This window comes from Pleurodeles waltl, chromosome 10 (assembly GCF_031143425.1).
Source record: "Pleurodeles waltl isolate 20211129_DDA chromosome 10, aPleWal1.hap1.20221129, whole genome shotgun sequence".
In the NCBI taxonomy this organism is placed as follows: domain Eukaryota; kingdom Metazoa; phylum Chordata; class Amphibia; order Caudata; family Salamandridae; genus Pleurodeles; species Pleurodeles waltl.
This window is the reverse complement of record NC_090449.1, coordinates 929,090,734-929,118,340: the sequence shown is the minus strand read 5'-3', so window position 1 is coordinate 929,118,340 and position 27,607 is coordinate 929,090,734. Positions and strand designations below refer to the sequence as shown.

At 46.0% G+C, this 27,607-nt stretch overlaps 1 protein-coding gene across 6 annotated transcripts in view; it reads right to left on the bottom strand.

Moving 5' to 3' along the window:
* Window positions 1-27,607, bottom strand: part of SNX13 (sorting nexin 13) — a 587,891-nt gene that overhangs the window by 223,507 nt on the left and 336,777 nt on the right. For all 6 annotated transcript variants that reach the window (XM_069211703.1, XM_069211707.1, XM_069211702.1 and 3 more), the window contains exon 18: window positions 3,817-3,854. In XM_069211703.1, the coding sequence (XP_069067804.1) occupies window positions 3,817-3,854 (38 nt within the window). The remainder of the gene's footprint in view (window positions 1-3,816; window positions 3,855-27,607) is intronic.

The window sequence follows — 27,607 nt, the reverse complement described above, 5'->3', positions numbered from 1 at the left end:
ATCAAATGGATCCAAAAGAAACCATTTCAAATTGGACGACTGAAATTTTCACCAAGGTCAGTAAGTTTAAACATTTTAGATGAAAAAATAATCTTAAAGTTATGTTTTAAAATTGAGAGCAAGGGTTATGCCCCATTCTGAGTATTTCTCAGCAACCATCCAAACTTGAAAGTCAATGTTTATGACAGAAAACGTGTATCATTGGCTTCTATTTTTGCTAAATATCTACTTGGCCTTTTAACAACCTAAGCAAATGACAACCAGCTAATACCGTTCCGTGCAGGCTGTTCAAGTCTAGATATTAATGCAGCATTAATCATGCTGACAGAAAGGCAACTATCAGAAACTATTCTTTATGTATGCTTTATCTATTACAGCTCTGCTTTTGAAAACAAATTAATCGCGAATTGCTTTGGCACAAACTGATAACCGGGGGATCAATCTCTGCTTCATTTTATAGCAGAATTACACAGACACCTGGGTAAGAATCAAATTAACTTCCAATATATAACCAACAAAAAGGCAACCTTAAATGGCTTACAACAAGGTGAATTCTGGCACCTCTGTTTTCCTTATACAGCTCTGATCTGCCATTTTGTCTGCAGGGACTGGAAGGTTTGCTGTCGAAATTCAACAACCAGTATAATACTCGCTTGACATTGTGATTTTCTCATTCACCCCTTAAGGCCTGAAACATCAGTTGTCCAAGCTAAATGCCTACAATCTGGAAAATAAACTCTAAGTTAATTACTCAAAACTATGGTGGTTATATATGGGGCAAAAAATAAAATCTACAACCTGGACGACTTCTGAGAACGCAGCAGCAAAATAGCTTGCCAGATAGTTATACCGGTGTGTCACTGTCAACTCCAAACTCTCTTGGCTAGGACACACAAATATTAGGCAACAAAAAACAACAATCGCAAAAGCCATTGGCAGATTTGCCAAACCCTATGGAGGAAGAGCAATCACTCAACAGATCACAGCATTAACAACCAAACTTATTCTGTTGTTGGTTCTTGCCTCTCTAGCCCTTAAACACAGGACACAAACCGAACTGGAAAAAACCTAGATGATCAGTATGAAAAATCTCCTTAACTTAGGGATAGCTACCCCACATAGCTAACTTAGGCTAGAATTAAATCCGAGTTCATTGGTCAGCTTCCATAACGCTTGAGCAACAAACTATGTGACTGTAGGAATGCAAATGCTTCAACATTAAAAGAGAGCATTTTTTAAGATCTACAATGCAATAGCTACAAAAACCTCGACATGAATCTGGACAATATCGGTGCCGTGATCAGGCAACACAATCCTCCAGACATGACCACTCTTTCAACTCTACCTTGCTCTAAATGAAACAGTTGGTGAAAAGGTCCCTTAAGTACAGGGAGTGCAGAATTATTAGGCAAGTTGTATTTTTGAGGATTAATTTTATTATTGAACAACAACCATGTTCTCAATGAACCCAAAAAACTCATTAATATCAAAGCTGAATATTTTTGGAAGTAGTTTTTAGTTTGTTTTTAGTTTCAGCTATGTTAGGGGGATATCTGTGTGTGCAGGTGACTATTACTGTGCATAATTATTAGGCAACTTAACAAAAAAAAAATATATACCCATTTCAATTATTTATTATTACCAGTGAAACCAATATAACATCTCAACATTCACAAATATACATTTCTGACATTCAAAAACAAAACAAAAACAAATCAGTGACCAATATAGCCACCTTTCTTTGCAAGGACACTCAAAAGCCTGCCATCCATGGATTCTGTCAGTGTTTTGATCTGTTCACCATCAACATTGCGTGCAGCAGCAACCACAGCCTCCCAGACACTGTTCAGAGAGGTGTACTGTTTTCCCTCCTTGTAAATCTCACATTTGATGATGGACCACAGGTTCTCAATGGGGTTCAGATCAGGTGAACAAGGAGGCCATGTCATTAGATTTCCTTCTTTTATACCCTTTTCTTGCCAGCCACGCTGTGGAGTACTTGGACGCGTGTGATGGAGCATTGTCCTGCATGAAAATCATGTTTTTCTTGAAGGATGCAGACTTCTTCCTGTACCACTGCTTGAAGAAGGTGTCTTCCAGGAACTGGCAGTAGGACTGGGAGTTGAGCTTGACTCCATCCTCAACCCGAAAAGGCCCCACAAGCTCATCTTTGATGATACCAGCCCAAACCAGTACTCCACCTCCACCTTGCTGGCGTCTGAGTCGGACTGGAGCTCTCTGCCCTTTACCAATCCAGCCACGGGCCCATCCATCTGGCCCATCAAGACTCACTTTCATTTCATCAGTCCATAAAACCTTAGAAAAATCAGTCTTGAGATATTTATTGGCCCAGTCTTGATGTTTCAGCTTGTGTGTCTTGTTCAGTGGTGGTCGTCTTTCAGCCTTTCTTACCTTGGCCATGTCTCTGAGTATTGCACACATTGTGCTTTTGGGCACTCCAGTGATGTTGCAGCTCTGAAATATGGCCAAACTGGTGGCAAGTGGCATCGTGGCAGCTGCACGCTTGACTTTTCTCAGTTCATGGGCAGTTATTTTGCGCCTTGGTTTTTCCACACGCTTCTTGCGACCCTGTTGACTATTTTGAATGAAACGCTTGATTGTTCGATGATCACGCTTCAGAAGCTTTGCAATTTTAAGAGTGCTGCATCCCTCTGCAAGATATCTCACTATTTTTGACTTTTCTGAGCCTGTCAAGTCCTTCTTTTGACCCATTTTGCCAAAGGAAAGGAAGTTGCCTAATAATTATGCACACCTGATATAGGGTGTTGATGTCATTAGACCACACCCCTTCTCATTACAGAGATGCACATCACCTAATATGCTTAATTGGTAGTAGGCTTTCGAGCCTATACAGCTTGGAGTAAGACAACATGCATAAAGAGGATGATGTGGTCAAAATACTCATTTGCCTAATAATTCTGCACTCCCTGTATAACTATAGGAAGATATTAGCTCTTTCTCAAACCATTAGCACAGTGACTTAACATGTAACTTTTACACCACTAACAGATAACCGTACCTCGATTCCAAACTTGAGGCAATAAGGAAAAAGTAAAACATGAATTAGGCTATTTTATATTCCCTTGCATCAATTCAAAGGAACTTGGAACCCACACATCAAGGGCAACAGTTTGTGTTGTTTATGTGGCTATAGGACAGAAACTACTTAATATATATTCCCTGTATCTGCCCTAATGTATTAAACCTATGTAAACAATATATTCAAGGATGTTTTAATGCAGCAAATACACAGTCCACTAGAGAAGATGTCAATCATTGTTTTAATAACGAATTCGCATCTTTTAGCAATACTTTGAAAAATTTCAGCAAACTCACCTGTAGTATTCCTGGGTTATAAACTGCCTGACGTAACTTTTTCTTTTAACATATTTTAAGCGCTTCTTGTTTTTAAAAATAAACTGCTATTAATTTGTATCCAAAGAGATGAATTTACATGCACATTCATCTCATTTTAAAAACCATCACATTTAATGCAATATGATTTCATAAATATAATAAAAACCTACCTACCTATCAACCACTAGCTTCTGTTTATATTTTGGTGATGGCAGTCAAACTTATGAAAGGTTTGCTTGCGCCATTGAAGGATTTGTACCTTTTTAATGCTTAAATTCCAGAACAAATCCATCAATTAGTTACACTTGGCAAACCTTAAGAAACAAAATAAAATTCCATCTCAGCAGAGGCAAATGCTGTCTTAGAAACAGCGGCTTTAACGGTGAAGAGTATACACAGAACCAAAAAACAGTGTGCAAGAAAATCGGTAGGACTTACCAAATTGATGCTGCCTGTGGGGGACCCGTTGAAAGATTCTATGGAAAAAATATATATATTTAAAATCCAGAAAATGATTTAATATTTACTGGAGCTAGGGGTGCATACAATAAATGAAATCATGTCAGCTGAAGAAAGGCACCACATGAAAGGAAACTCAAGAATGCTGCCAAAATCACTGAGGTTACTACCAAAACATATCACTGGAAAGCAACCAACATCAAATAGGACATTTATGCACTAGAGAGCTATTTACGTGTGATTTTAGGCTCACACGGACGTATTACGATGTCTAGGACAGCAAAGGCCTGAGGGAAATACCACGCTTAAATTTACAAGTAAATACCAGATTTACTAGTAGTCAGTCTTGCTACATTGCAAGGATATATAATACTAATTACAGACATAATGAGAAACACTAGTAGACACACACAAAATAACTTTGGCGAAGTAATTTATTCTAAAAGTAATATGTGACACAGTGAGTATTCGACCTGCCATCTCAGAACCAAGCACCCACCGTCTACGTGGGCTCCGACTGTATCTCTGTGCCCTTTGATACGAGGCTACGTGCCCTCTCGCTAGGTTAGCTATAAATAGATACCAGAGATACATGCACACTAGTTATGAAACTACTGAAAAGTACTCGTTTGTTGTTAGTTTAGTGACCGAGGCCTGATTTGCAATGGTATTTGCAAGGATACAATCCAGTTCCAGAGTCACAGCATCAGAAATAATGGGATTGACCCTTCGTTCAAATTCTGCCACTGCCAGCAGTATAATGAAATATTACTGTGACCAAATGTGTTCTTAATGAGGCCTTTCTGCGAGCCTAAATTTGGTAATATTAAAGCGCTTACACGGTGGATTCCCACCGTAAAATGACGTAGATTTGCTCCTATCACGGACAGCCGTGACTAGGCGGGACTAAAGTGGAAACATCGTCGTTTTGGGGAAAAAAAAACTTGTCAACGAGATAGTCTTTGGATAAACATAAAAAAGCATTGCTGCATTCCTGTTACATTCCAAAACGGGTACATTCGTAGGTATGCAAAACGTCTTCGGAATCTGTGACACCTGCAGAACCCGAGGAGTGATTCTGCAGTCTTTAAGAACTCCTACAAATTGGGAATGCTGTCAATACAAGACACAGCTCAGCAAAGAGTGCGACCACATTGAACAAATCCATCCCACCAGATTTTCGCATCATGAAGAAAAACTGCATTGGCAAAACAGAAGGCCTAGCCATGATCCACGACCCAAAACATAGCTAAAAATAACACAAATTAAAAACCACACCATGGACAGCTGCAAATCCTTTATGATAAAATGCTACTCCAAGTATGCCTTACCTCTTTCTCTCAGTATATAGACCACCACCTGAAAACGCCAAATGAACATGTCTTACTAGGCATCATGACCAACACCCATCTGGGCCACCCAAACCTTTACATTCTAGGAGACCTTAATATAATGTTTGGCAAGACAAATCTAACTACAACTATTGCAACCAACTTTGAAGCCTGCAACAAACTGTTTTCAGCCACACTCGCTTCACTGGACACTCTCTAGATGTCATATTTGAATCTTCGAGAAATGCCACACTCCGCCATTAGCTGGAGTGACCACAACACCATCACCCTCATGATCAACACCTTCATGATGAACATACCTATCAAAAACAATATTTTGAAGACATAAAAAACCAACATCAAACACCCATACAATTGGAAAAAAACTAGACACCCACAAATTCAACTCCCATTGTGAGAGAACCCCAATAAATATGCAACCAAAATACATATGTACCTTCTACAACTATACCCCACTTCACTGGACAAAGAGATGTTTGCCTGTAAAGGTTAAATTTGTAGGGTGCTGCACCAATCCATAAATATGTCCCAATGGTTAGCATACACTGATTTGGTGGAGGGACGGCTTGATGTCAGGATGTTAGAAACAACCTGAGGGCAAAGTTCAAAGGAGGTCAACAGTCACTGCTCAAGATCCATGCATGGATATACAAAGTGTGCAGGTCCGAGAGCAAAACCGTGCTGTGTTGCCGCAACTGACGATCCTCCCAAAGCAGAAGCTTTAACGGAGGACAGATGCTCGTGCCTCTGATTTCCAGGTACCACACTCTCCTGGCCCAATCTGGTGCCACTAGGATGCCTTCTCTCAAGTTTTTCCTGATGTTCTTCAGAACGCGGGACAGGAAGGACAGTAGCAGGAAAGAATACCTAGTCCTGAGCTCCATTCTACATATAATGAGTCTTCAAGCAACACAGCTATGGAAATCCCAATGTGCAGAAGTGTGGCATGCATATTATTAACAGCGGCGAAAGGATCAAGCCAGGCTTCTCCCCATTCCTGGAAGACTGTCTATGGCATGTCTGGGTGTAACTGCCACTTGCGATCCGCTAGGCATCTGCAGCTGAGTTTGCCCGCCTGCCATTTCAATGTCACTGGTTAGCTCACCACCAGGGACATCTCCTGGCTGTCGAGCCACTTTCAGAAGTGAAAGGCCTCCTACCACAGGGTTCAAGACCTCACCAGCACTGTTTATTACGGTACCACATGGCAGTGGTGTTGTCCATGAGCTGCACCAGCTGTCATTTGATGGAGGGTAGGAAAGCCTTCAACACAAAGAGAATCTTTCTCAACTCTGAGTTGATGTGGAGTAGAGTCTCCGCCAGAGACCAGAGTACTCTGATCTTTACATCTCCCAGATGGTCTCACCAACCCAGTAATGATGCATCCATGACCACCATTCGCTCAAGGCAATGGCAACGCGCAACCAGTCTACTGGCCTGCTCTCCCACACAGTGCTTGGCCTAAGTATCCAAAATGGTGTCAGTGCACTGTTTAAGGCTAACAGTGGTTCAGTGGAAGACAGATCCGGTCAGGTTACAAAACATCAGTTAATACATTCATTTGAACTTCCATGGTTGGCAACTGTTCAGCTGCAGCAAACAAAGCCCTTCCCTTGGTAGCTGGGAAGGATAAAAGGTCAGTATCAGGCAAAGTGTCAAGCCCAATGGCATCCTTTAGCTCCTCATACCAGTTCTGATCATCGTGCTGGCTTGCACTGTCGTATTTGTGGGAATCCATTCCAAATATGTTATGTAAAGGACCCTACCATGTGGCAAGGCCAAAGTATCACTGTCCAAAGGATTAACAAGAAGTTGCTTGCCACCAGGTGAAACTTTGGTGGAGGTTGTTGGGGCTTTCGTTTGGAGTTGAATAGCACTACGGGCTGTACATCCTCATCCAATGTTAACAGCACCATCATCAGGATTGATACAAATAGAATCAGCACAGTGGGTGACGCTGGAGCTGAAACAGGCACTAAAACTGGTGCTGCACCTCATATGGTCCAAGGGACACTGATGGAGCTGAAGGTGAACCTGCTGGAGGAGGTCTGACTGAAGGCCCCTGTGGTTTCTTGGGGCCCAAAGGCGTGCCTAAAAGGAGCCAGTAAAGTGCCAATGATTCAAAGCATAGCCTCCCAGGAAGCTTTGGAAGATAACGCCTCCATTGTCTTCCTCGAAAGTCGAACGGGCGTCGGACCAGGGATGGAATCAGCACTGATGGAGATCAGAAGTGAGACGAAGAGGCACAATGAGATCCATGCTGTAGATCTAGAGTGGAGGAAAGGAGCAGTTTCCTGCTTAGCTTTTTAATGTTTCTTCTTTAACTTACATTAAAACCGTGACAAGGACCTGCGGCAGGAACAACTTCAGGAGTGGGAACGGGACATTCTTTTTGACTCCCACTTATCACAGTACAGAGTCCTTTTATGCTTGGTGACCTACAGTCTGGCTTTGTGCTCCCATATAGCTTTTGGCTTCATCTGGGCCCAGTCACCACAGTTGTAATCAAAGAGGAATAGAGAGTGATTTATGTCCAGCAAATAACACTCCTATTCTATAATAGTAACATAAAGTGTGCAGTTCCTTTTGACCATCAGGAATCCTCAACTCAGAACCCAGACATCAGTGATCATGCAGTGTCCCCTCTTTTAAGAGCAAGAGCCCTCACCCACATGAGGGTAGCATGCTTGATCACTGGGCTATGCTCCTTGTTGAGCCCAACAAACTCCCAAGGGGGCTCTTTGATTTTGCCCTACATAGACCTCAGAAGACCAGGTTTCTCCTAATATGTTTATAAGAAAGATTTTCTGCTGGCAAGCGTAGTACAGTCATTTGGAAAGTTAAAAATAACAGGAAGTCCCCAGTTCAATTTAATTATTAAAGGGGCCTAGGCTGAAAGTTAAAACTCAGCGGAATATCTAGGAAACAATGTTCCTAATATTATTATAACAATAGGTATACATGTTTCTCTCTATCAAGGTCCAACTAGGATAAGTGGCAATTCATCAGGACCAGCAGTGACACCTAGCCTACTAAAATTGGGTATTCCATTCAGCTAGTAAGGTGCTCCCATTTTAAGATAATCAAATGACAAATGTGTTTGTAACAAATATTAGGAAATCAGACTTACAACCTGACTTTAGATGCTGAATTAAAGAACACTTATGTGACCCAAGACCAAGCACATGGACATCAAGTTAACATAACTCTTTTAACTCCCATAAACCATGCATGCACCGTTTCGTGTAGTACTGTTCAAATAAAATTGTCAAGTTTTAAATTAAGATAGCATACTATGTGCCCAGTCATGACAAGTGAGTAGAATTTAAAAACAAGCCAGGAAGTGCCAATCAAGTAAACACCCAAGAGTATGTGCATGCTTCTAAATGAAGCTCAGTTTTGTATAAAACTGTATTCCTGTCGTATTGTATACGGCCAACTAAGCAACCAGTGTATTGCATGAGACCTGCATCAACTGCAGTGGTATTGGTCAGTTCACTATACTGGAACAACTTTTTTTTTTTTATACAGACGATTCACACACATATAGCCCAATTTGTCACAATTACAGAGCTCACCCAAATTATATTAGAAACAGGCTCTTTGGGACTTGTGGGATCTTTGATCACATGGTGGTTACTTGCCCCTTCTGTGGTCACGGTCGTACTCTTACCTGTCTCCACAGTCCCGGAGTTAAAATGGGATTGGCCATGTCAGTTTAAAGCAGAGTTAAGGGGTGGGTTGAATGTCATGTGATCATTTAAGTCAAGTGATCATGTGACTGATGTCAACCTCAGTGATAGGCACTGAAGCACGCTTTGAGCGTAATAGCACTAAATTAGCTGCCATCCTGGGGGTAGTGATTCTTAACTATGGAAAGCTCTTTGTATTGAAGTAGCAGACACGCTCATGTCAACAGAGGTGTGATGGAGTGCTTTTTCAAGTGGTGTCAAAGTGTATTTTCACATAGTTGGCCAGCATATTGTGAGTGTTATGTTTTGTAAGCCCTTACTGCTATAGAGGAGAACATAATTTATGTAGTGCAGGCTCAAAGAATAATGCAAATACATTACCACCATATTGGGGAATGTTGTCTGTTGGCTACTGTCTGTCTTAAGTTTCAGGTTGAGGACAACCTAAATGAAGAGCATGCAATACCTAATAAATGTACTTGACCCATGTTAGAACTGGCATCCTTAAGGTGGTCTTACCCCAGACGTTTTGCCTTTACCTCCTGTTTTGTTGCTGTATCTTTTTGTTTGCCTTAGGACTCTAGCCCTGATGGCAGTGGTAAAGTGCTCAAAGTGCATGTGCTTCTCCCCTAAAACATGGAAACATTGGTGAATCTACAAATGGCATATTTAATTTACAATTAAGTCCCCTGTAGAGTGGTATCCCATATACCCAGGACCTGTAAGTTAAATGCTACTAATGAGCACTGATTGTGTAACCCACTTAAGTAGCTCTGTAAACATGTCTCAGGCCTGTCACTGCAGAGCCTGTGAGCAGTCTCACTACCACCCCGACTTAGCACCTAAACTCTTGCCAAGCCCAGAACTCGCCATTTCCTACATATATGTCACCCTTAAGGTAGGGCACAGGTAGCCCATAGTGCAGGGTACCATGTAAGCAAAAGGCAGGACATGTACCTTTAAGTTTTTCATGCCCTAGAGATGAACATTACTGTGAGGTTTGCCCTTCTCATAGGCCAGCATTGGGAATTCCTTATAAAATCTTTAAGGTGTAATTCCTGATCTGACAGGAGTAACTGCATCATGTTTAGTTCCATTGGAATGGTAATGAAAATGTCACTTACCCAGTGTACATCTGTTCGTGGCATCAGTCGCTGAGATTCACATGGTATGCATGAGCTCGCCATCTGGTGTTGGGTCGGAGTGTTACAAGTTGTTTTTCTTCGAAGAAGTGTTTTCGAGTCACGGGGCCGAGTGACTCCTCCTTCTGTGCTCATTGCGCATGGGCGTCGACTCCATCTTCGATTGTTTTCCCCGCAGAGGGTGAGGTAGGAGTTGTACTATAGTAATAGTGCCCGCGCAATGAAAAATGTAAGTATGTACCTATTAAAGGATTAAGTAATATATATACAAATGTACAAAATTGAAGGTAACTTCTGAACTGCTACAGGCTTCCGGGGAGGTGGGTGGGTCCATGTGAATCTCAGCGACTGATGCCACGAACAGATGTACACTGGGTAAGTGACATTTTCAGTTCGATGGCATCTGTCGCTGTAGATACACATGGTATGCATAGACTAGTAAGCAGTTAGTTCCCCATAAGCGGTGGTTTAGCCTGTAGGAGTAGAAGTTGTCTGAAATAGAGTTCTTAATACAGCTTGACCTACTGTAGCTTGTTGTGCGGATAGCACATCTATACAGTAGTGTTTGGTGAATGTGTGAGGCGTAGACCAAGTGGCTGCCTTACATATTTCCTGCATTGGGATGTTTCCTAAAAAGGCCATTGAAGCACCTTTTTTCCTTGTTGAATGTGCCCTGGGAGTAATGGGCAGTTGTCTTTTTGCTTTAAGGTAGCAGATTTGGATGCATTTAACTATCCATCTGGCTATACCTTGTTTTGATATTGGGTTACCTGCATGAGGTTTTTGGAATGCAATAAATAGCTGTTTAGTTTTTCTGATGTTCTTTGTTCTGTCAATGTAGTACATTAATGCTCTTTTGACATCTAATGTATGTAGTGCTCTTTCAGCCACAGAATCTGGCTGTGGGAAAAATACTGGTAGTTCTACCGTTTGATTTAGATGGAATGGTGAAATAACTTTTGGTAAAAATTTTGGATTAGGTCGTAGGACGACCTTATTTTTATGTATTTGTATAAAAGGCTCTTGTGTTGTGAACGCTTGAATTTCACTTACTCTTCTTAGAGATGTAATGGCGATGAGAAAGGCAACTTTCCAGGTTAGGAATTGTATTCCGCAAGAGTGCATGGGCTCGAAAGGTGGGCCCATGAGTCTTGTTAGAACCACGTTTAGGTTCCATGAAGGAACAGGTGGTGTTCTTGGTGGTATAATTCTTTTAAGCCCTTCTATAAATGCTTTGATAACTGGTATCCTATACAAGGAAGTTGAATAGGTAGTTTGCAGGTATGCAGATATTGCTGCAAGGTGTATTTTAATAGAAGAGAAGGCTAGCTTTGCTTTTTGTAAATGGAGCAAGTAATTTACTATATGTTTTGGAGTTGCATCTAGCGGTTGTATCTGATTATGATGGCAGTACCAAACAAATCTTTTCCACTTACTTGCGTAGCAGTGTCTAGTGGATGGCCTTCTGGCCTGCTTTATGACTTCCATACACTCTTGGCTAAGTTGTAAGTGTCCGAATTCTAGGATTTCAGGAGCCAGATTGCTAGATTCAGCGATGCTGGGTCCGGGTGTCTGATCTGTTGGTTGTGTTGCGTTAACAGATCTGGTTTGTTGGGCAGTTTGATGTGTGGTACTACAGACAGATCTAGCAGTGTTGTGTACCAGGGTTGTCTTGCCCAAGTTGGTGCTATTAAAATGAGTTTGAGTTTGTTTTGACTCAATTTGTTTACCAGGTAAGGAAGGAGAGGGAGAGGAGGAAAAGCGTAAGCAAATATTCCTGACCAGTTCATCCATAGGGCATTGCCTTGGGATTGCTTGTGTGGGTATCTGGACGCGAAGTTTTGGCATTTTGCGTTCTCTTTTGTTGCAAATAAGTCTATTTGTGGTGTTCCCCAGAGTGTGAAGTAGGTGTACAGAATCTGTGGGTGGATTTCCCATTCGTGGACTTGCTGGTGATCTCGAGAAAGATTGTCTGCCAGCTGATTCTGGATCCCCGGAATAAACTGTGCTATTAGACCAATCTGATGGTGGATTGCCCACTTCCATATTTTTTGAGCTAACAAGCTTAACTGCGTTGAATGTGTTCCTCCTTGTTTGTTTAGATAATACATCGTTGTCATGTTGTCTGTTTTGACAAGGATGTATTTGTGGGTTATGATTGGTTGGAAAGCTTTTAGTGCTTGAAAAACTGCTAATAATTCTAGATGATTTATATGCAGTTTTGTTTGATGTATGTTCCATTGTCCTCTTATGTTGTGTTGATTGAGATGTGCTCCCCACCCTGTCATGGAAGCATCTGTTGTTATTACGTACTCTGGCACTGGGTCCTGGAAAGGCCGCCCTATGTTTAAATTTATACTGTTCCACCATAGAAGCGAGAGGTAAGTTTGGCGGTCTAGCAACACCAGATCTAGAAGGTGACCCTGTGCTTGAGACCACTGTGAGGCTAGGCACTGTTGTAAGGGCCTCATGTGCAGTCTTGCGTTTGGGACAATGGCTATGCATGAGGACATCATGCCTAGGAGCTGTAGTATTGTTCTTGCTTGTATTGTTTGGTTTGGAGACATGTGTTGAATGACCCTGTTGAAATTGTGGATCCTTTGTGGAGTTGGCGTTGCTACTCCTTTTGTCGTGTCTATTATGGCTCCTAGATATTGCTGTACTTTGCTTGGCAGAATGTTTGATTTTGCAAAGTTGACGGTGAACCCTAGTTTGTAGAGGGTTTGTATGACTTGATTTGTGTGGTTTGAGCATTGTGTGAGCGAACTGGTTTTGATTAGCCAGTCGTCTAGATACGGGAACACATGTATTTGCTGCCTTCTGATGTGTGCAGCGACTACTGCTAGGCATTTTGTGAATACTCTTGGAGCGGTTGTTAAACCAAAAGGCAATACTTTGAATTGGTAATGTATTCCTTTGAATACAAACCTTAGATATTTCCTGTGTGATTGATGTATTGGTATATGGAAATATGCGTCCTTGAGGTCTAGGGTTGTCATGTAGTTGTGTTTTTTGAGCAATGGTAACACTTCTTGTAGTGTGACCATGTGAAAGTGGTCTGATTTGATGAATGTGTTTACTACTCTGAGGTCTAGAATTGGTCTCAGTGTTTCGTCCTTTTTTGGTATCAAGAAGTACAGTGAATAAACTCCTGTGTTTATTTGTGTGCTTGGTACTAATTCTATTGCATTTTTTTGCAGTAGTGCTTGAACTTCTATCTCTAGAAGCTGTGAATGGTATTTTGTTAAATTTTGTGATTTTGGTGGTATGTCTGGAGGGAATTGCAGGAATTCTATGCAATAACCATGCTGGATAATTGCTAGGACCCATGTGTCTGTAGTTATTTTGTCCCATGCTTCGTAATATTGACGTATCCTCCCCCCCACTGGTGTTGTGTGGGAGGGGTGTGTGACATGTGAGTCACTGCTTGTTGGTAGTGGTTTTGGGGCTTTGAAATCTTCCCCTATTCCTAGGGAATTGCCCCCCTCTATACTGGCCCCGAAAACCTCCCCTGTACTGTCCCTGGTAGGTGGGCGGTGCGGACTGTGAGGTGCTAGCTTGTGTGGCCTGACCCCGAAACCCTCCTCTAAAAGGTGTTTTGCGGAAGGTGTTATAAGATCCTCTGCTCTGCGGGGAATAGAGTGCGCCCATGGCCTTGGCAGTGTCAGTGTCCTTCTTGAGCTTTTCTATGGCTGTGTCGACCTCCGGACCGAACAGAAGTTTTTCGTTTACTGGCATGTTAAGCACTGCCTGCTGGATTTCTGGCTTGAATCCAGACGTTCTGAGCCATGCGTGCCTACGGATGGTAACCGACGTATTAATGGTTCTTGCGGCCGTGTCTGCTGCATCCATGGAGGAGCGTATTTGATTGTTGGAAATGTTTTGACCCTCCTCAACAACCTGTTTTGCTCTTTTTTGCAGATCTTTTGGGAGATGTTCAATGAGATGCTGCATCTCATCCCAGTGGGCTCTGTCGTATCGCGCTAGCAGCGCTTGTGAATTTGCGATGCGCCACTGGTTTGCTGCTTGGACAGCAACCCTCTTCCCGGCTGCATCGAACTTCCTACTTTCTTTATCTGGGGGAGGTGCATCCCCAGAAGTGTGTGAATTTGCCCGTTTTCTGGCAGCCCCTACCACCACAGAATCTGGTGGCAGCTGAGAGGTGATGAATACAGGGTCCGTAGGAGGCGCCTTATACTTTTTGTCCACCCTAGGCGTCACTGCCCTACTTTTAACTGGCTCCTTGAAAATGTCCTTTGCATGGCGTAGCATGCCTGGGAGCATCGGCAGGCTTTGGTAGGAGCTGTGGGTTGAAGAGAGGGTGTTAAATAAAAAATCATCCTCTACTTGTTCCGAGTGTAGTTCCACATTATGGAATAGTGCTGCTCTAGCCACCACTTGTGAGTAGGCTGTGCTGTCTTCCGGTGGTGATGGCCTAGTTGGGTATGTGTCTGGGCTGTTATCAGACACTGGTGCGTCGTACAAGTCCCACGCATCCTGATCTTGGTCATCGTGGCTCATGGCGGTGTGAGCTGGCGAATGTGACGGGGTGTAAGTTGGCGAAGCCGGAGTTACAGGTGGAGGCGAGGGAGGAGGTGTTACCTTTTGTGCTGTTTGTTGCTGAGGAGTAAACTGAAGCGTTCTCTTTCGTTTGACAGGTGGAAGGGTACTGATCTTCCCAGTCCCCTGCTGAATAAAGATACGCTTTTGCGTGTGATCCACGTCAGTGGATTGCAGTTCTTGTTCAAATCTATGTTTCTTCATTTGAGAAGACATAGAATGCTCTTCAGTATAGGAGCCAGAAACAGGGTCTGATGTCGCTTTTTTCGGCTCCGAAAACCCTGTCGATTGTTTTTTCGGCTCCGAGGTAACCTTCCTCTTTTTCTGTGCCGAAAATTCTTGGCCTCTATGGTCTTCGGCGCCACTGTCTCGGCGTCGATCCGTGTCGACACCGAACTCTCGGTGTCGATGCTTCTGTTTAGCACTCTCTCGGTCTCGAGGAGGCTGCGTGCCGGTGTCTCGACCGGAGTCGGACGATCTCGACACTGAATGGGCCTTTTTCGGTGCCGATTGTTGGTCACCGAGAATTTGGGTGGAGCCATGGCCGGTTGGCAGTGGCGTCCCCTGGGCCTTCTTTCCTTTTTTAAGGTTTGATCTCGACGTCTTACTCACAGTTCTTGTAGAGTGTAGCTCGTCGGAGTCTGAATCCTGGATGGAAAAGGATTCCTCCTGTTCCTCTTCTGTCTCGAACTGTCGACGCTCTTTTGGCGTGGACGCCATCTGCAGTCTTCTCGCTCGACGGTCGCGCAGAGTTTTTCGGGACCGGAACGCCCGACAGGCCTCACAGGATTCTTCGCTGTGCTCGGGTGACAGGCACAGATTACAGACCGAGTGTAGGTCCGTATAAGGATATTTGTTGTGGCATTCGGGGCAGAATCGAAACGGGGTCCGTTCCATCGGCGTTGTTCTCCACGCGGTCGGGCCGACTAGGCCCCGACGGGGTGCCGAAATCTACCCCGAAGGGCACCGAAGCGCTTCGATGTTCAACGCGTCGTCGTATGTGTCTATCTCTAACCGGATCGCAACGATACCGTCGAAAATCTTCCGTTTTCAGCTATCTTTCCGTTCCGAAACTCGGAGCGACAGGAACACGTCCGAACCCGATGGCGGAAAGAAAACAATCGAAGATGGAGTCGACGCCCATGCGCAATGAGCACAGAAGGAGGAGTCACTCGGCCCCGTGACTCGAAAACACTTCTTCGAAGAAAAACAACTTGTAACACTCCGACCCAACACCAGATGGCGAGCTCATGCATACCATGTGTATCTACAGCGACAGATGCCATCGAACTAATAAATTCTCTTTACTGGTAAAGATATATTGTTACCGAAGGTAAGTAACTTGTATATTTGATAGAGACTTCTAGTTGCAGCCTCCTTACCTTAGAATAGATACCCAAGCAATGCTATCCTCAGAGGTGGGCTGCGAACCAAGATCATACTAGAAAGTCCTCTGCAGGACCGAATGACCAAAGTAGCCGTCCCTACAGACCTGACTGTGCAGGCAGTAATGTTTAGTAAATGTGTGCAAGGATGCCCACGTAGCTGCCTGGCAGATATCCAGGACAGGAACTCTGCGTGCTAACGCCATGGAAGCAGCAGCTGCTCTGGTGGAATGAGTGCGCAAGCCCTCAGGGGGTTGCTTCTTTGCCAAACCAAAGCACATTTTGATGCAAAGAAGTACCCATCGGGAGATGGTACGTTTTTGCACTGCCTTCCCTTTCTTCGCACCCACATATCCAACAAAGAGTTGATCGTCCACCCGGAAATCTTTAGCACAATTGAGATGGAATGCTAATGCTCTTTTTGGATCCAGGCTGTGGAGTCTCTCCTCCTCATGAGAGGGATGTGGAGGTGCATAAAAAGTAGGCAAACTGATGGACTGGCCTAAATGAAAGGTGTAAAGACCTTGGGAAGGAAGGAAGCCTTAGTGCATAATACCACTTTGTCAGGGTGCACAGACAAAAATGGGGGTTTAGAAGATAGAACATGAAGCTCACTCACTCTGCGAGCAGAAGTGATGGCAACAAGAAAACAGTTTTAAAAGTAAGGACCCTTAATGAACAATAGTGCATCAGCTCAAAGGGAGAACACATTAAGTAAGGACTAGATTGAGGTCCTACTGAGGCATGATAAATGGAGTGAGAGGAAACAAATGGGTGAGGCCCTTAAGGAATCTACTACCAATAGAAGACTAAGAGTGAAGGCTGATCAGGCAACCTAAGAAAGGCTGAGATAGCCGATAAATAGCCCTTAAAGGTGCCCAAAGCAAAGCCCCGCTTGGCCAAAGAAAGAATGAACAAAAGAACCTCAGAAAGAGGTGCATAGAGGGGATCAACAGATTTGTTGCTACACCATCCTCCCAAACATGCAGTCTGAGTGGAGGATCGGTGGCCCTGCTCAATAGCTCTGGATATCATACTCTCCGTGCCCAGTACGGAGCCACCAAGATTACTTTGGCCCAGTCGTTCTTGATCTTTTTGAGAACTCTGGACAGAAGTGGTATAGGTGGAAAGGGGGCCCGAGTTCCACTTGAGACAAAAAGCGTCTCTGACCGAGCGCCGTCTTGGAAACTACAATGTGCAAAACAGCTGACATTGCTGGTTATCTGCAGAGGTGAGCAGATCTAACCAAGGTGCTCCCCACTGCTGAAAGAGACCTTGCGCCACCTCCGGATGGATATGTCATTCATGATCAGCTATGAATTGACGGATGAGTTTGTCTGCTCTGGCGTTCAGAGAGCCCGACAGATGTTGAACCACCAGGGTGATGTCCTGATGTGCCAGCCATGTCCAGAGGTGCAGCACCTCCTGACAAAGGGTCCAAGACCCTACTCCGCCCTGTTTGTTGCAGTACCACATGGCAGTAGTGTTGTCCTGGAACACTTGCACTACTTTCCCTTTGAGAGAGGGAGGAAATGCTTTCAAAGCAAGCCTGATCGCCCGGAGCTCCAGAAGATTGATATGGAGTCTAGATGCCACCGGAAACCAGAGACCTCTGATCTCTGCCTCTCCCATGTGGCTCCCCATCCCAGAAGTGACGCTTTTATCACTATGGACAGATCTGGTTGTGGAAGGGAGAGGGATCTGCCGTTGACCCAATGCTGATTCGAAAGCCACCACTGCAGGTCTTTCGCAGTCCCCTCCGAGATCTGGACTATGTCGGAGAGATTTCCGTGATGCTGCGGCCACTGGAACTTCAAGTCCCACTGCAGAGCCCGCATATGCCATCTAGCATGTGTTACTAGCAGGATGCAGGAGGCCATGAGGCCCAGCAGCCTCAGAGTCAGCCTCACCAAAACCCAAGATAGAGGCTGAAAGATCGGAATCATAGCCTGAATATCCTGGACTTGCTTTTTGGAAGGATAGGCCCAAAACTGCACTGTGTCCAGAACAGCTCTGATGAAAGGAAGCATCTGAGAGGGAGTCAGATGTGACTTTGGCACGTTTATAGTGAACCCCAACATGTGCGGGAGGTTCGCCGTAGTCTGAAGGTGGGAGATGACTTTCTGGGGTGAGTCTGCCTTCAACAGCCAGTCGTCGAGTTAGGGGAAGACTGAAACCCCCAACCTGCGCAGATGAGCTACAACCACCGCCATCCCTTTCGTGAACACCAGAGGGGCGCTGGTAAGGCAGAAGGGGAGCACGGTAAGTTAAAAGTGCTCATGGCCTACCACAAATCGTAGGTAACGTCTGTGGACAGGCAGGATCGGAATATGGAAATAAGCGTCCTGCAAGTCCAATGCTACCACATCCAGTCTTCTGGGTCCAAGGCAGGTAAGACCTAAGCCAGGGTGAGCATTTTGAATTTCTACTTCTTGAGGAAAAGAATGAGGGCCCGAAGGTGTAGGATAGGACGTAAGGCCTTGTCCTTTTTGGGCACCAGAAAGTAGAGGGAATAATAACCAAGACCAATTTCTTGCACAGGGACCCTCTATATGGCTCCCTTGGAGAAGAGAGCCATGACTTCCTGGCAGAGAAGGGTCACATGATCCTCCGGTAAACAGCTGAATAATGAAGGCATGGCTGGTGGGGCATATTCAAAGGGGGTGGGGGAGTAGCTCCTTTGAATGATTTTCAAAACCAAACTTTCCACAGTGATGGATTGCCAGTGGGGCAGGTGATGGCGAATCCTGCCGCCAACTGGACCAGAGTGAGGGGACAGGCTAGGAGGGTTTGGAGGCTGCAGCAGGGGTAGACTGGGAAGACTTCTGGTTCCCTGCCCCAGGACCATGTGGGATTCCACGTCCCTGGCCACACAGTGGCTAAACAGCATTGTTCCAGCCTTTTGGATTTCCGATCCGGAGTTGCGGAAGGGAATGCACCCAAAGATGAGGATGCCTGGATGAGAAGGATCTCAGGAGTGGGGTGCTGGGACAGGAATTTAGTGTCATTCAGGGCGGGCCGATGGTGGCGTGTGATTGCCCTGTTCACAGGAGCCCGTGTTGGGTCTGGACCAAGTACCCTAAAGGACATCCGTAAGGGCTTCATTGCGTGGCAGGTGAGGCTTGGATGTGGAGGCCCCTGGTTGAAGCACCTCCATCAGGAGATTAGACCTGACCTGAACAGTAGGCAGCTCAAGGCCGAGGACCTCAGCCGCCCCTACTGACCACCATGGAATAAGTTGCTTCCTCCGCCGTAGCCACGGTAGGAGGAGACAGCATGCAAGGGTCTGGAGAGGTATCCAGACCACTGGCCTTGCCCAACTCGTGCCCAGTCCAAGCTAGGGTCATCCTGGTGTTCATAAGGGTCCAGGGACCCCTCCAATCCTTCCCTGAATTCAAACCCATAAGAATAAGGGTCAGAATCCAACCTGGGGTGAATAGGCCCCTGTTGAAGAAGGAGGAGGCGGAAGCTGGTCCAACCCCGAATTGTCGGGGATCAGGAGGACATTGATGGTGGGCACCACAGACGTCGACAATCGAACCGGCGCCGGGGGAAGGTCTCAATGGTACGACCGGCGCAGATCCAAGAGCAGATCCGAAGGGGACTTCAGTGGCCAGAGCCGTCGGTGCAGAACCCGAAGGCCCCCCGACCGAACCCCTTGGGTCCAAAGGTGCCGTAGCAGGGTCAGACTGCCCAAAAATGAGGCGCATGCCCTCATAAAATTCCTTCAATTGAGCAGGGGTAGCTCCGGCTCCAGGAAACTTGGGGAGGCCTGCAGTGGACTTAAAAGAAGGCTCCGAAGACAGAAGCCCGAGCGTCGACGCTCCTCCCGCGTCGCATCCTGAGTCGAAGGATGAAGGGATTTCTTCGACTTCTTCTTCTTGTTACCTTGACCAGAAGACTTCGATGATGACGAGTGGTGGCGGCTTCGTAACCGGTCTCAAGACCTTCCCATCAAGCAACACCAGGTCCTACTCGGAGTTGAGCGCCCAGCTGCCATAAGCTTGAGGGAACGCTCCCTCAAGGCCTTTGGGTGCATGGCCCGGCACTCAGAGCACAATTTCAGGTTGTGGTCGCGCTCCAGGCACCACAAACAGACCTGATGTGGATCTGTCACCGACATCATGCAGTGACAGTCCTCGCACGGTTTGAAGCCAGTCTTCAGGGACATCCCTCGACACACTCAAAAACCTCACAAAAAGTCAACACAAGAGTCAAAGTAGGTCAAAAATTGACCAATGGTAGCTTTATCCGGATCAGTGTGTGGCACAGAAAGAAAAAACTGATGTCACTGCGTTGAGGTGGCGTCTATGTACTACTCCCGACGTCATCACAGCGACTACAATGTCAATGACGCCCCTACCAACGCTCAAGGGTATTGCTCGAAGAACAAATGTCCGGATCCAGTCTGACGCCTGGGGGAAAATTCTAAGGTAAGGAATCTGCAACTAGAAGTCTCTATCAGATAGATTAATTATTACTATTTTAGAAATGTCACTTTTAGAAATTGGACTTTTCTCTGCACTCTCTGCCCTGTGTGCCTACAGACTATCTGTTGTGTCCTGCCTTGGGCCCAGGTAGCCCCACTGACAGCGTATAATAATACATGTCTGGACTCCCTGCAGCATTCTGGCCCATGGCTGTGGCAGTGAGTGCCATTCCCTTGTCTGCCCGGGGTGCGGATCCAGCCCCAGGGCCGCATAGAGTTCCCCAATCGTTGGCTCAGACTCAAGCGGTCCCTACTGGCTTGCACAGAGCTCCTCGCTACTAAAAGTATATTGCCTTATTGTTGAAATGCTGCCCCAGTGAAATTATAAATAACTCACCGACAGAGACATGACTCCTAGCAGGTAGCCTTTCAAAGTGCATCTTTTTTTTACCATAAGGCGTATAATAGGCATGCATTGCAATTAACACTCTTTCCCATGAAAGTTGGCATACACTATATTGTGTGTTATACTTACTGGATTCTCACTGTTTTTTGTATTATGTTTACTATTTAAAGAGTCTTTTTGTGGTATTTCACCATGTTGCTGCGAGTGTATAAAACAAATACTTTACACATTGCCTCTGAGAGTAAGCCTGCTTGCTCAGCGCCAAGCTAAAAGAGGGTGAGCACAGGGTATCTTCAGCATGTAACTTACTTACCCTGTGTAGGGTGGGAGCTTCTGCCTGGCTTAGGTGCATAGTCTAGCCAACCAGAACTCCCATTTTTAACAACCCAGGTGCAGTAATTCAGCTTAATAGGTAAGGCCTTCTCCCTTATGAAATTTATGCAGGTGTTAATTGTCCCTACAAATCAAAGAGTTGGAGGTGTGCCTTGTCAAACATCCCATGCAGATTCCAAGAAAGTGGAGCTTCATGTGACAAAGGCCCAGTGCAAGAACATCCCAGAGGAGGAGCAAGAAATTTTGGAGGAGGAAAAGGAGGACCTGATCCTGGATTCCCTTGAGGAAATGGAACCGCCTGTGGAAAGGGCCAGTAGTTTGCCAAAAGCAAGAATGGTTCCATGCCAGATAGCAGTGTCTCTTCTAGAAACTTGTCACCAGAGTAGCTGGCAGACAGACGGGAGGAAAAAAACCACTGAGATTGCAGCTTTCCACATTGGAACAGGCCTGCGAGGAGAGAAAACTGGCTGTCGAGGAGAGGAAATTAGCCCATGAGCTCAGTTTGAGAGAGCTGGACATAACAGCACTGGAAGTAGGGTCAAGCAATGGAAATGGTGGCAGCATACCAGCAGTGCCTACAAGCGAGTCCAGAGTTCAGATCCCAAAAAATGTGGCACCCAGAATCAGTGTGGGGGTGACACATATGTGGTTGGTAGCCTACAAAGCGGCTTTAAGAGCGCTCAGAGTCCCAGAGGAATTCTCAGGAGGTAATCTGTATAAGTACATCTCCCCTCTGGCAAGGACACCCTTCTCACTTTAGAGGTGGAGAACCAGACCCACTACCCTGCCATGAAAGCCATCATAGTCAAGAAGTTTGGTCTGACACCTGAAAGATACAGGCAAATGTTCAGGCCCAGTCGCACACTCAACACAGAAACCTGGGTAGATTTTCTAGATTATGCTGGTGAGGCCCTGCAGGTTGGGTAAAGGTCAGCAATGTAAATGATTCTGGTGGGCTGTACAACTTGTTTTTGAAGACGCATATGCTTAATAGTTGTTTTACAGAACTGCCCTAACACCTCGTGGTTAGCAATCACACTGATCCAAGGAAGCTTGCTGAGGAGGCAGACACCTGGGTCAGCACCAGGTTGCCCACAAAGGTATCTGGGGGGCCCAAAAGGGTGGTCAGGGTTCCCACCAGAGGAGGGCAGGGGAGATAAAAATAAGGAGGTCTCCAAAGGCCCCCAAAGCCATCCACAAGGGAAAGGGTCTAGTTCATATTCCCAATCTGGACATCAGACACCTAACTACCCTGACATAAGTCAGCAACCCAGACGCCCAAGTGCTATGAGTGCAGCAAATATAGACACTACAAGCGGGACCTCAAGTGTCCAAAAAGAGCACACTCTCCCACTGGAAGTAAGAACCTAGGGCTGGCTAGCACAGTGCTGGGGAGGAGTTTGTCCCAGTTAATGGGAGGAAAACTTTAGTGGGGTTACCCTAGTGTCCCTGGGGGACCGGGAGATGGTTCCTAAGACCCACGTGCCACCAAATACTACTAAGTATAGGCAATGGGTCACCGTCAAAGGACAAGGTGTTGAGGCTCTGAGGAATACAGGTGCCAGTACGACTAAGGTAAGGAGACAACTGGTATCCCCAGAGCAGGTGATTCCCAATGCATTCCACTAGGCTGTGGTGGCTGACAACAGAGAGGGTCATTATCCAGCGGCCCTGGTTCCATTTGAGTGGGGAGGGGTTTCAGGCCATCAGAGTTGCTGTGAGCCCTGCCATGCCTGTGGACTGTTTGTTAGGAAATGATCAAGAGTATTCTGCCTCGAAGGTGGTAGAACTCAAGGCTCATGTGGAGATTTTGGGATTACCTGACTGGATCTGTGCTACCACAAGATCCATGGCTGTCCGGAAGGGGAGTCAAGAAGAGCTAGAGCCTGAAACAATGGCCCAGACAGCTGCTGAAAAAGGGGAGAGGCAAAGGGCACAGTAAGCCAGTCCCCGAGTGTACCCTTAGTGGGATTGATGGGGCGCCCACTGAGGCCAACTCAGAGTCCACTGAGGAGGGCACTGCTTCCCTAGGCAACATACCTGGCTGGAAAAGGAAAGAAAGACTCGCCAAGCAGGAGTTCTGTAGGGCACAGATGGAGTGTCCAACTTTTGAGGAAATGAGGCGATAGAATGAGGCCCAAGCAGTAGGTGATGTCTCTGGGAGCTATAACATTTATTGGGAGGACGACCTCCTAAATAGTGAGCCTAAGGCTCCTTTGCTTGGGACAACAAGGGCCTTGGTGGTCCCCCAATGCTACGGGGCCTTCCTACTGGAGCTGGCTCATGAGATACCCCTGGGAGGACACTTGGGCCAAGACAAAACCTTTGCAAGGGTTGTCCCCACTTTTATTGGCCCAAAATGTGGACCTCCCCAGGCATGTTATATAGTACCTGTGTGACCTGCCAGTGGGTAGACAGAGCAGAAGCTGAAGGCTCCCCTTGAACCACTACCAGCCATTATCAGCCCCTTTGATAAAATGAACATCAACATTGTTGGGCCTATGGATTCCCTGACCATCTCTGGTCACAGGTCCATCCTGGTGGATCATGCCACATGGTACCTAGAGGCCATACTTCTGAGGACCACCACTGCACCTGTAGTGGCAAGATCCCTCATGGAGATTTTCACCTGGGTGGGGTTACCCAAGAAGGTGGTGTCTGACATGGGCACCAATATCATGTCTGCTTACATGCAGTCCATATGGAAAGAGTGAGGAGTAGCCTACAAGTTCTCCACCTCTTACACCCCCAAACCAACAGGCTTGTTGAGAGATTCAAAAAGACCCTTAAAGGCATGATCAGGAGTCTTCCTGAGGAAAAAGTGGGCTATCCTCTTGCCCTGTTTGTTGTTTGCCTACAGAGAAATACCACAGAAGGGAGTGAGCTTCAGTCCCTTTGAGTTTCTATATGGGCACCCTGTCAGAGGACATTTTAGCTTGGCGAAGGAGGGCTACGAGCAAGCTCCTAAGAAAGTCCCCCAGGATGTAGTGAACTACCTGCTGGCCTTCTGCAGCCAAATGGCTAAGTTTTGGAAGCAAGCTTCTGACAGCTTAGAAGCCAGCCAGGATTTAGTGAAGTAGTGGTATGGCCAAAACTCTACCACTGAGGAATTCCAATCGCCCACTAAGTGTGGATGATGGAGCCTGTGGAGCCCCGGGCCCTGCATGATCGCTGGACGAGGCCCTATAAGGGGGCTGAGAAAAAGGTTAAGGTTACCTATGTTGTGCATCTTAAGACTCCTGGGCAACCCATAGGGTGTGGCATATCAATTGCCTCAAACCCCACTTTGAGAGGTCTGTAGTCACCATGTTGCCTGTGACTGATGGAGCTGATGAGGAGGAGAGTGTACCTCTACCTGACATCTTAGCCTTCAAGGAGAAGGGTGGGTCTGTGGAAGGAGTGATCCCTTCCCCCACCCTGACTCTCGAACAGCAGAGGGACTGCCACCAAGTATTGGAACAGTTCTCTTCTTTCTCCCTTATTCCTGGGATTAACCACTCCTACACCTATGACGTGGACGCAAGAGACAACCTCCCTGTCAAGCACAAGTCTTACAGGTTGTTTGATAAGGTGAGGACCAGCATCAAGAAGGAGGTTGCTAATATGCTGGATTTGGGGGTGATAAAACTCTCCTGTAGCCCCTGGTCCAGCCCTGTGGTGCTGGTACCAAAAGCTGCCCCACACCTGAATGAAGGTTCTGTGTGGATTGCAGGGAGCTAAACCCTGTGACCAAAACTGATGGATGCTCATGCCATCCCCTGTTCTGATGAGCTGAGTGACAGATTAAGGGCTGCCAAATACTTAAGTACCTTTGATCTCACCTCCGGGTACTGGCAGATCACCCTAACTGACGGAGCTAAGGAGAGATCAGCCTTTTACACCCCAGAGGGCCACTACCAATTCAGGGTGAAGTGCTCTGCCCTAAAAAATGTTCGTGCCACCTTACGGAGGCTGGTAAACTAGGTTCTCGCTGGGCTGGAGGCCTTCTCTTCTGCCTAACTGGATGACATAGCTGTCTTCAGTAACAGCAGGGAGGACCACTTCTACCACCTCAGGGAAGTGCTTCACGCCTTCCAACAGGCAGGCCTGAGTATCAAGGTCAGTAAGTGCCAGATAGGGCAGGGGTCAGTGGTGTACTTGAGGCATTTGGTGGATGGGGGTAAAGTGCAGCCCCTCCAGGCCAAGATAGAGACTATCATGGCCTGGAAGCCCCCCAAAACTCCAACTAAGGTCAGAGCCTTCTTGGGCCTCACGGGTTATTATAGGAGGTTTGTCAAGGGATTTGGAACCACTGTTGCACCCTTGACTGAGCTGACTTCAAAGAAGCAGCCAATGAATGTGATGTGGACAGAGGCATGCCAAAAAGCATTTGACTCCTTGAAGCAAGCCATCCGTACAGCTCCTGTGTTCCAAGGCCCCTGACTTCTGCAAAGAGTTAATTGTACAAATAGATGCCTCAGAGCATGGCATAGGAGCAGTATTGTCACAGCTCAACGAAGAGGGCCGGTATCAATCTGTAGCCTTCATCTCTAGGAGGTTACTCCCCCGGGAAACAGAAGTGGAGTGCTATAAAAAGAGAAGTTATTGCTGTGGTTTGGGCCATGAAGGAATTGGGGCGGTATCTGTTTGGCACTCACTTCCTGATTCAAACTGACCACAGGTTGCAAATGAGGGGCAAAAATCCAAAACAGTTGAGGTGGTCTATTTCTCTAAACGGTATGGACTTCATGGTGGAACACAGACCTGAGTTAGACCACGCCAATGCCGATGCTGACGGTCTATACAGGTTCTTTCACCTTAGTGATAAGAACTCTCTTGAGGTTGGGTAGCTCTCCCCACGTTCAGCTGGGGGGGGGGGGGGGGGGGAACACATGTTAGACCTAGCATCCTTAGGGTGATCTTACCCGAGGCTTTTTGCCTCTGCCTCCTGTTTTGTTGTTGTATCTTTTTGTTTGCCCTAGGACTCTGAGCACTTTGCCACTGCTAGCTTTAGCTGCATCATGTTTAGTACCACTGGGATGGTTATAATAAATCCTCTTTATTGGTAAATTCAGATTTATTATTACTATTGTAGAAATGGCAGTTTTAGAAAGTGGACATTTCTTTGCACTCTGCCCTGTGTGCCTACAGGCTATCTCCAATACACGTCTGGCTTGGGCTAGGTGACAGCTAAACTTGGGCGTTCCCTTCAGACTCCCACAACACAGGCTACTCGGCCACATCTGCATTCATCAGCATACTGATGGGTCTTCCTGGGGAGGAGGTTGGAAAGGGTTCACACTTACACCTCAAAGAGTAGGGACCAGACTTCACATAAAGGGACAAAATACTTTCCTCTTGCTGTCTGGAGCCTAGACTGACCTGAAAGGAGGTACTTTGTGCATTTCAAAATAATTATTTTGTAGTCATCCCCCACATCAAAGGCACTTTCTTGTATAAGTACTGGGTCACTTGGCCCACAAAAGTAGTCCACTTCTGGACCAAGAAGAATCTGCTGGAGTAAAGGCTGCTGTGCCAGAAGGAATGACACTTTGCTGAGTATGATTGTCCCCAGAGACTCCTGTCTGCCTTGGTGTGCTGCATTGCTGCCTGCTGCCTGCTGACCTTTCCCCTGCCAAGAAGAATTTGTAAGACATCTCCAGAGTGACTCGAAGGGCTTTCTGGCTTGCCCCCGTTTTCCCTCTGATGCCTGAGGGACACAAAAGACCTTTTAAATCGCTGAGATCGATTGATTCTGGCACCCTGTGTCCCTGTAAGCGCTCCGCTCTGAGAAGCACTTCAAAAAAGCAACAGGATTAGTGCGTGTCAACTGATTTCATTGTGGGTGCTAGAAAGCTGCAACAAGCACTTTGTAAATCAATGCTGATTCCCGATTTATTGGGGAAGGGTTATTACGCACGTTTCCGTTTTGGAAGCCTCCCATTGTTATCTTTTACCAAACGCTGGGGCACTTCTCCATGTATTGATCTTTGTCCTGCTTGTCTTGGCTGTCCCGAAACTATTGAACATTTCATGTTTTTTTGCCCTGTATATACTGGTCCTAGATCAAAATGGTTATGTCCAATGTGTCGAGACTTGGGCTTGAGCCAGTGTTTTTTAGCTATCAGGATTTTAAAGAGTGACACTTCTAAATCTGTAATCCTCGCGGTTAGCAAGTTCCTTGTGACCGCGTGGCGTATACGACATTCTTTAGTGAACTAAATCCTTTTACCTCTGCTACCAACTACCAATTGAAGATACGACTATAGGGATATACCTTCTTTGTTTTAATTATTGTATATGTATTTATTAAGTTATTGAGCTAGTTTGTTCTTATCTCTTGTTTTAACTCTGTTATGTATGTATTTTATGCTTTGATGGCCTTTTAGACCGAATAAAGCCTTGCTATTTGGTTGGTAAATCAATGCGAGTGCCGTGCTGCCACAAGGAATACACACGGGGAGAAACCGACTAGCAGAACTGCCAGAGTGC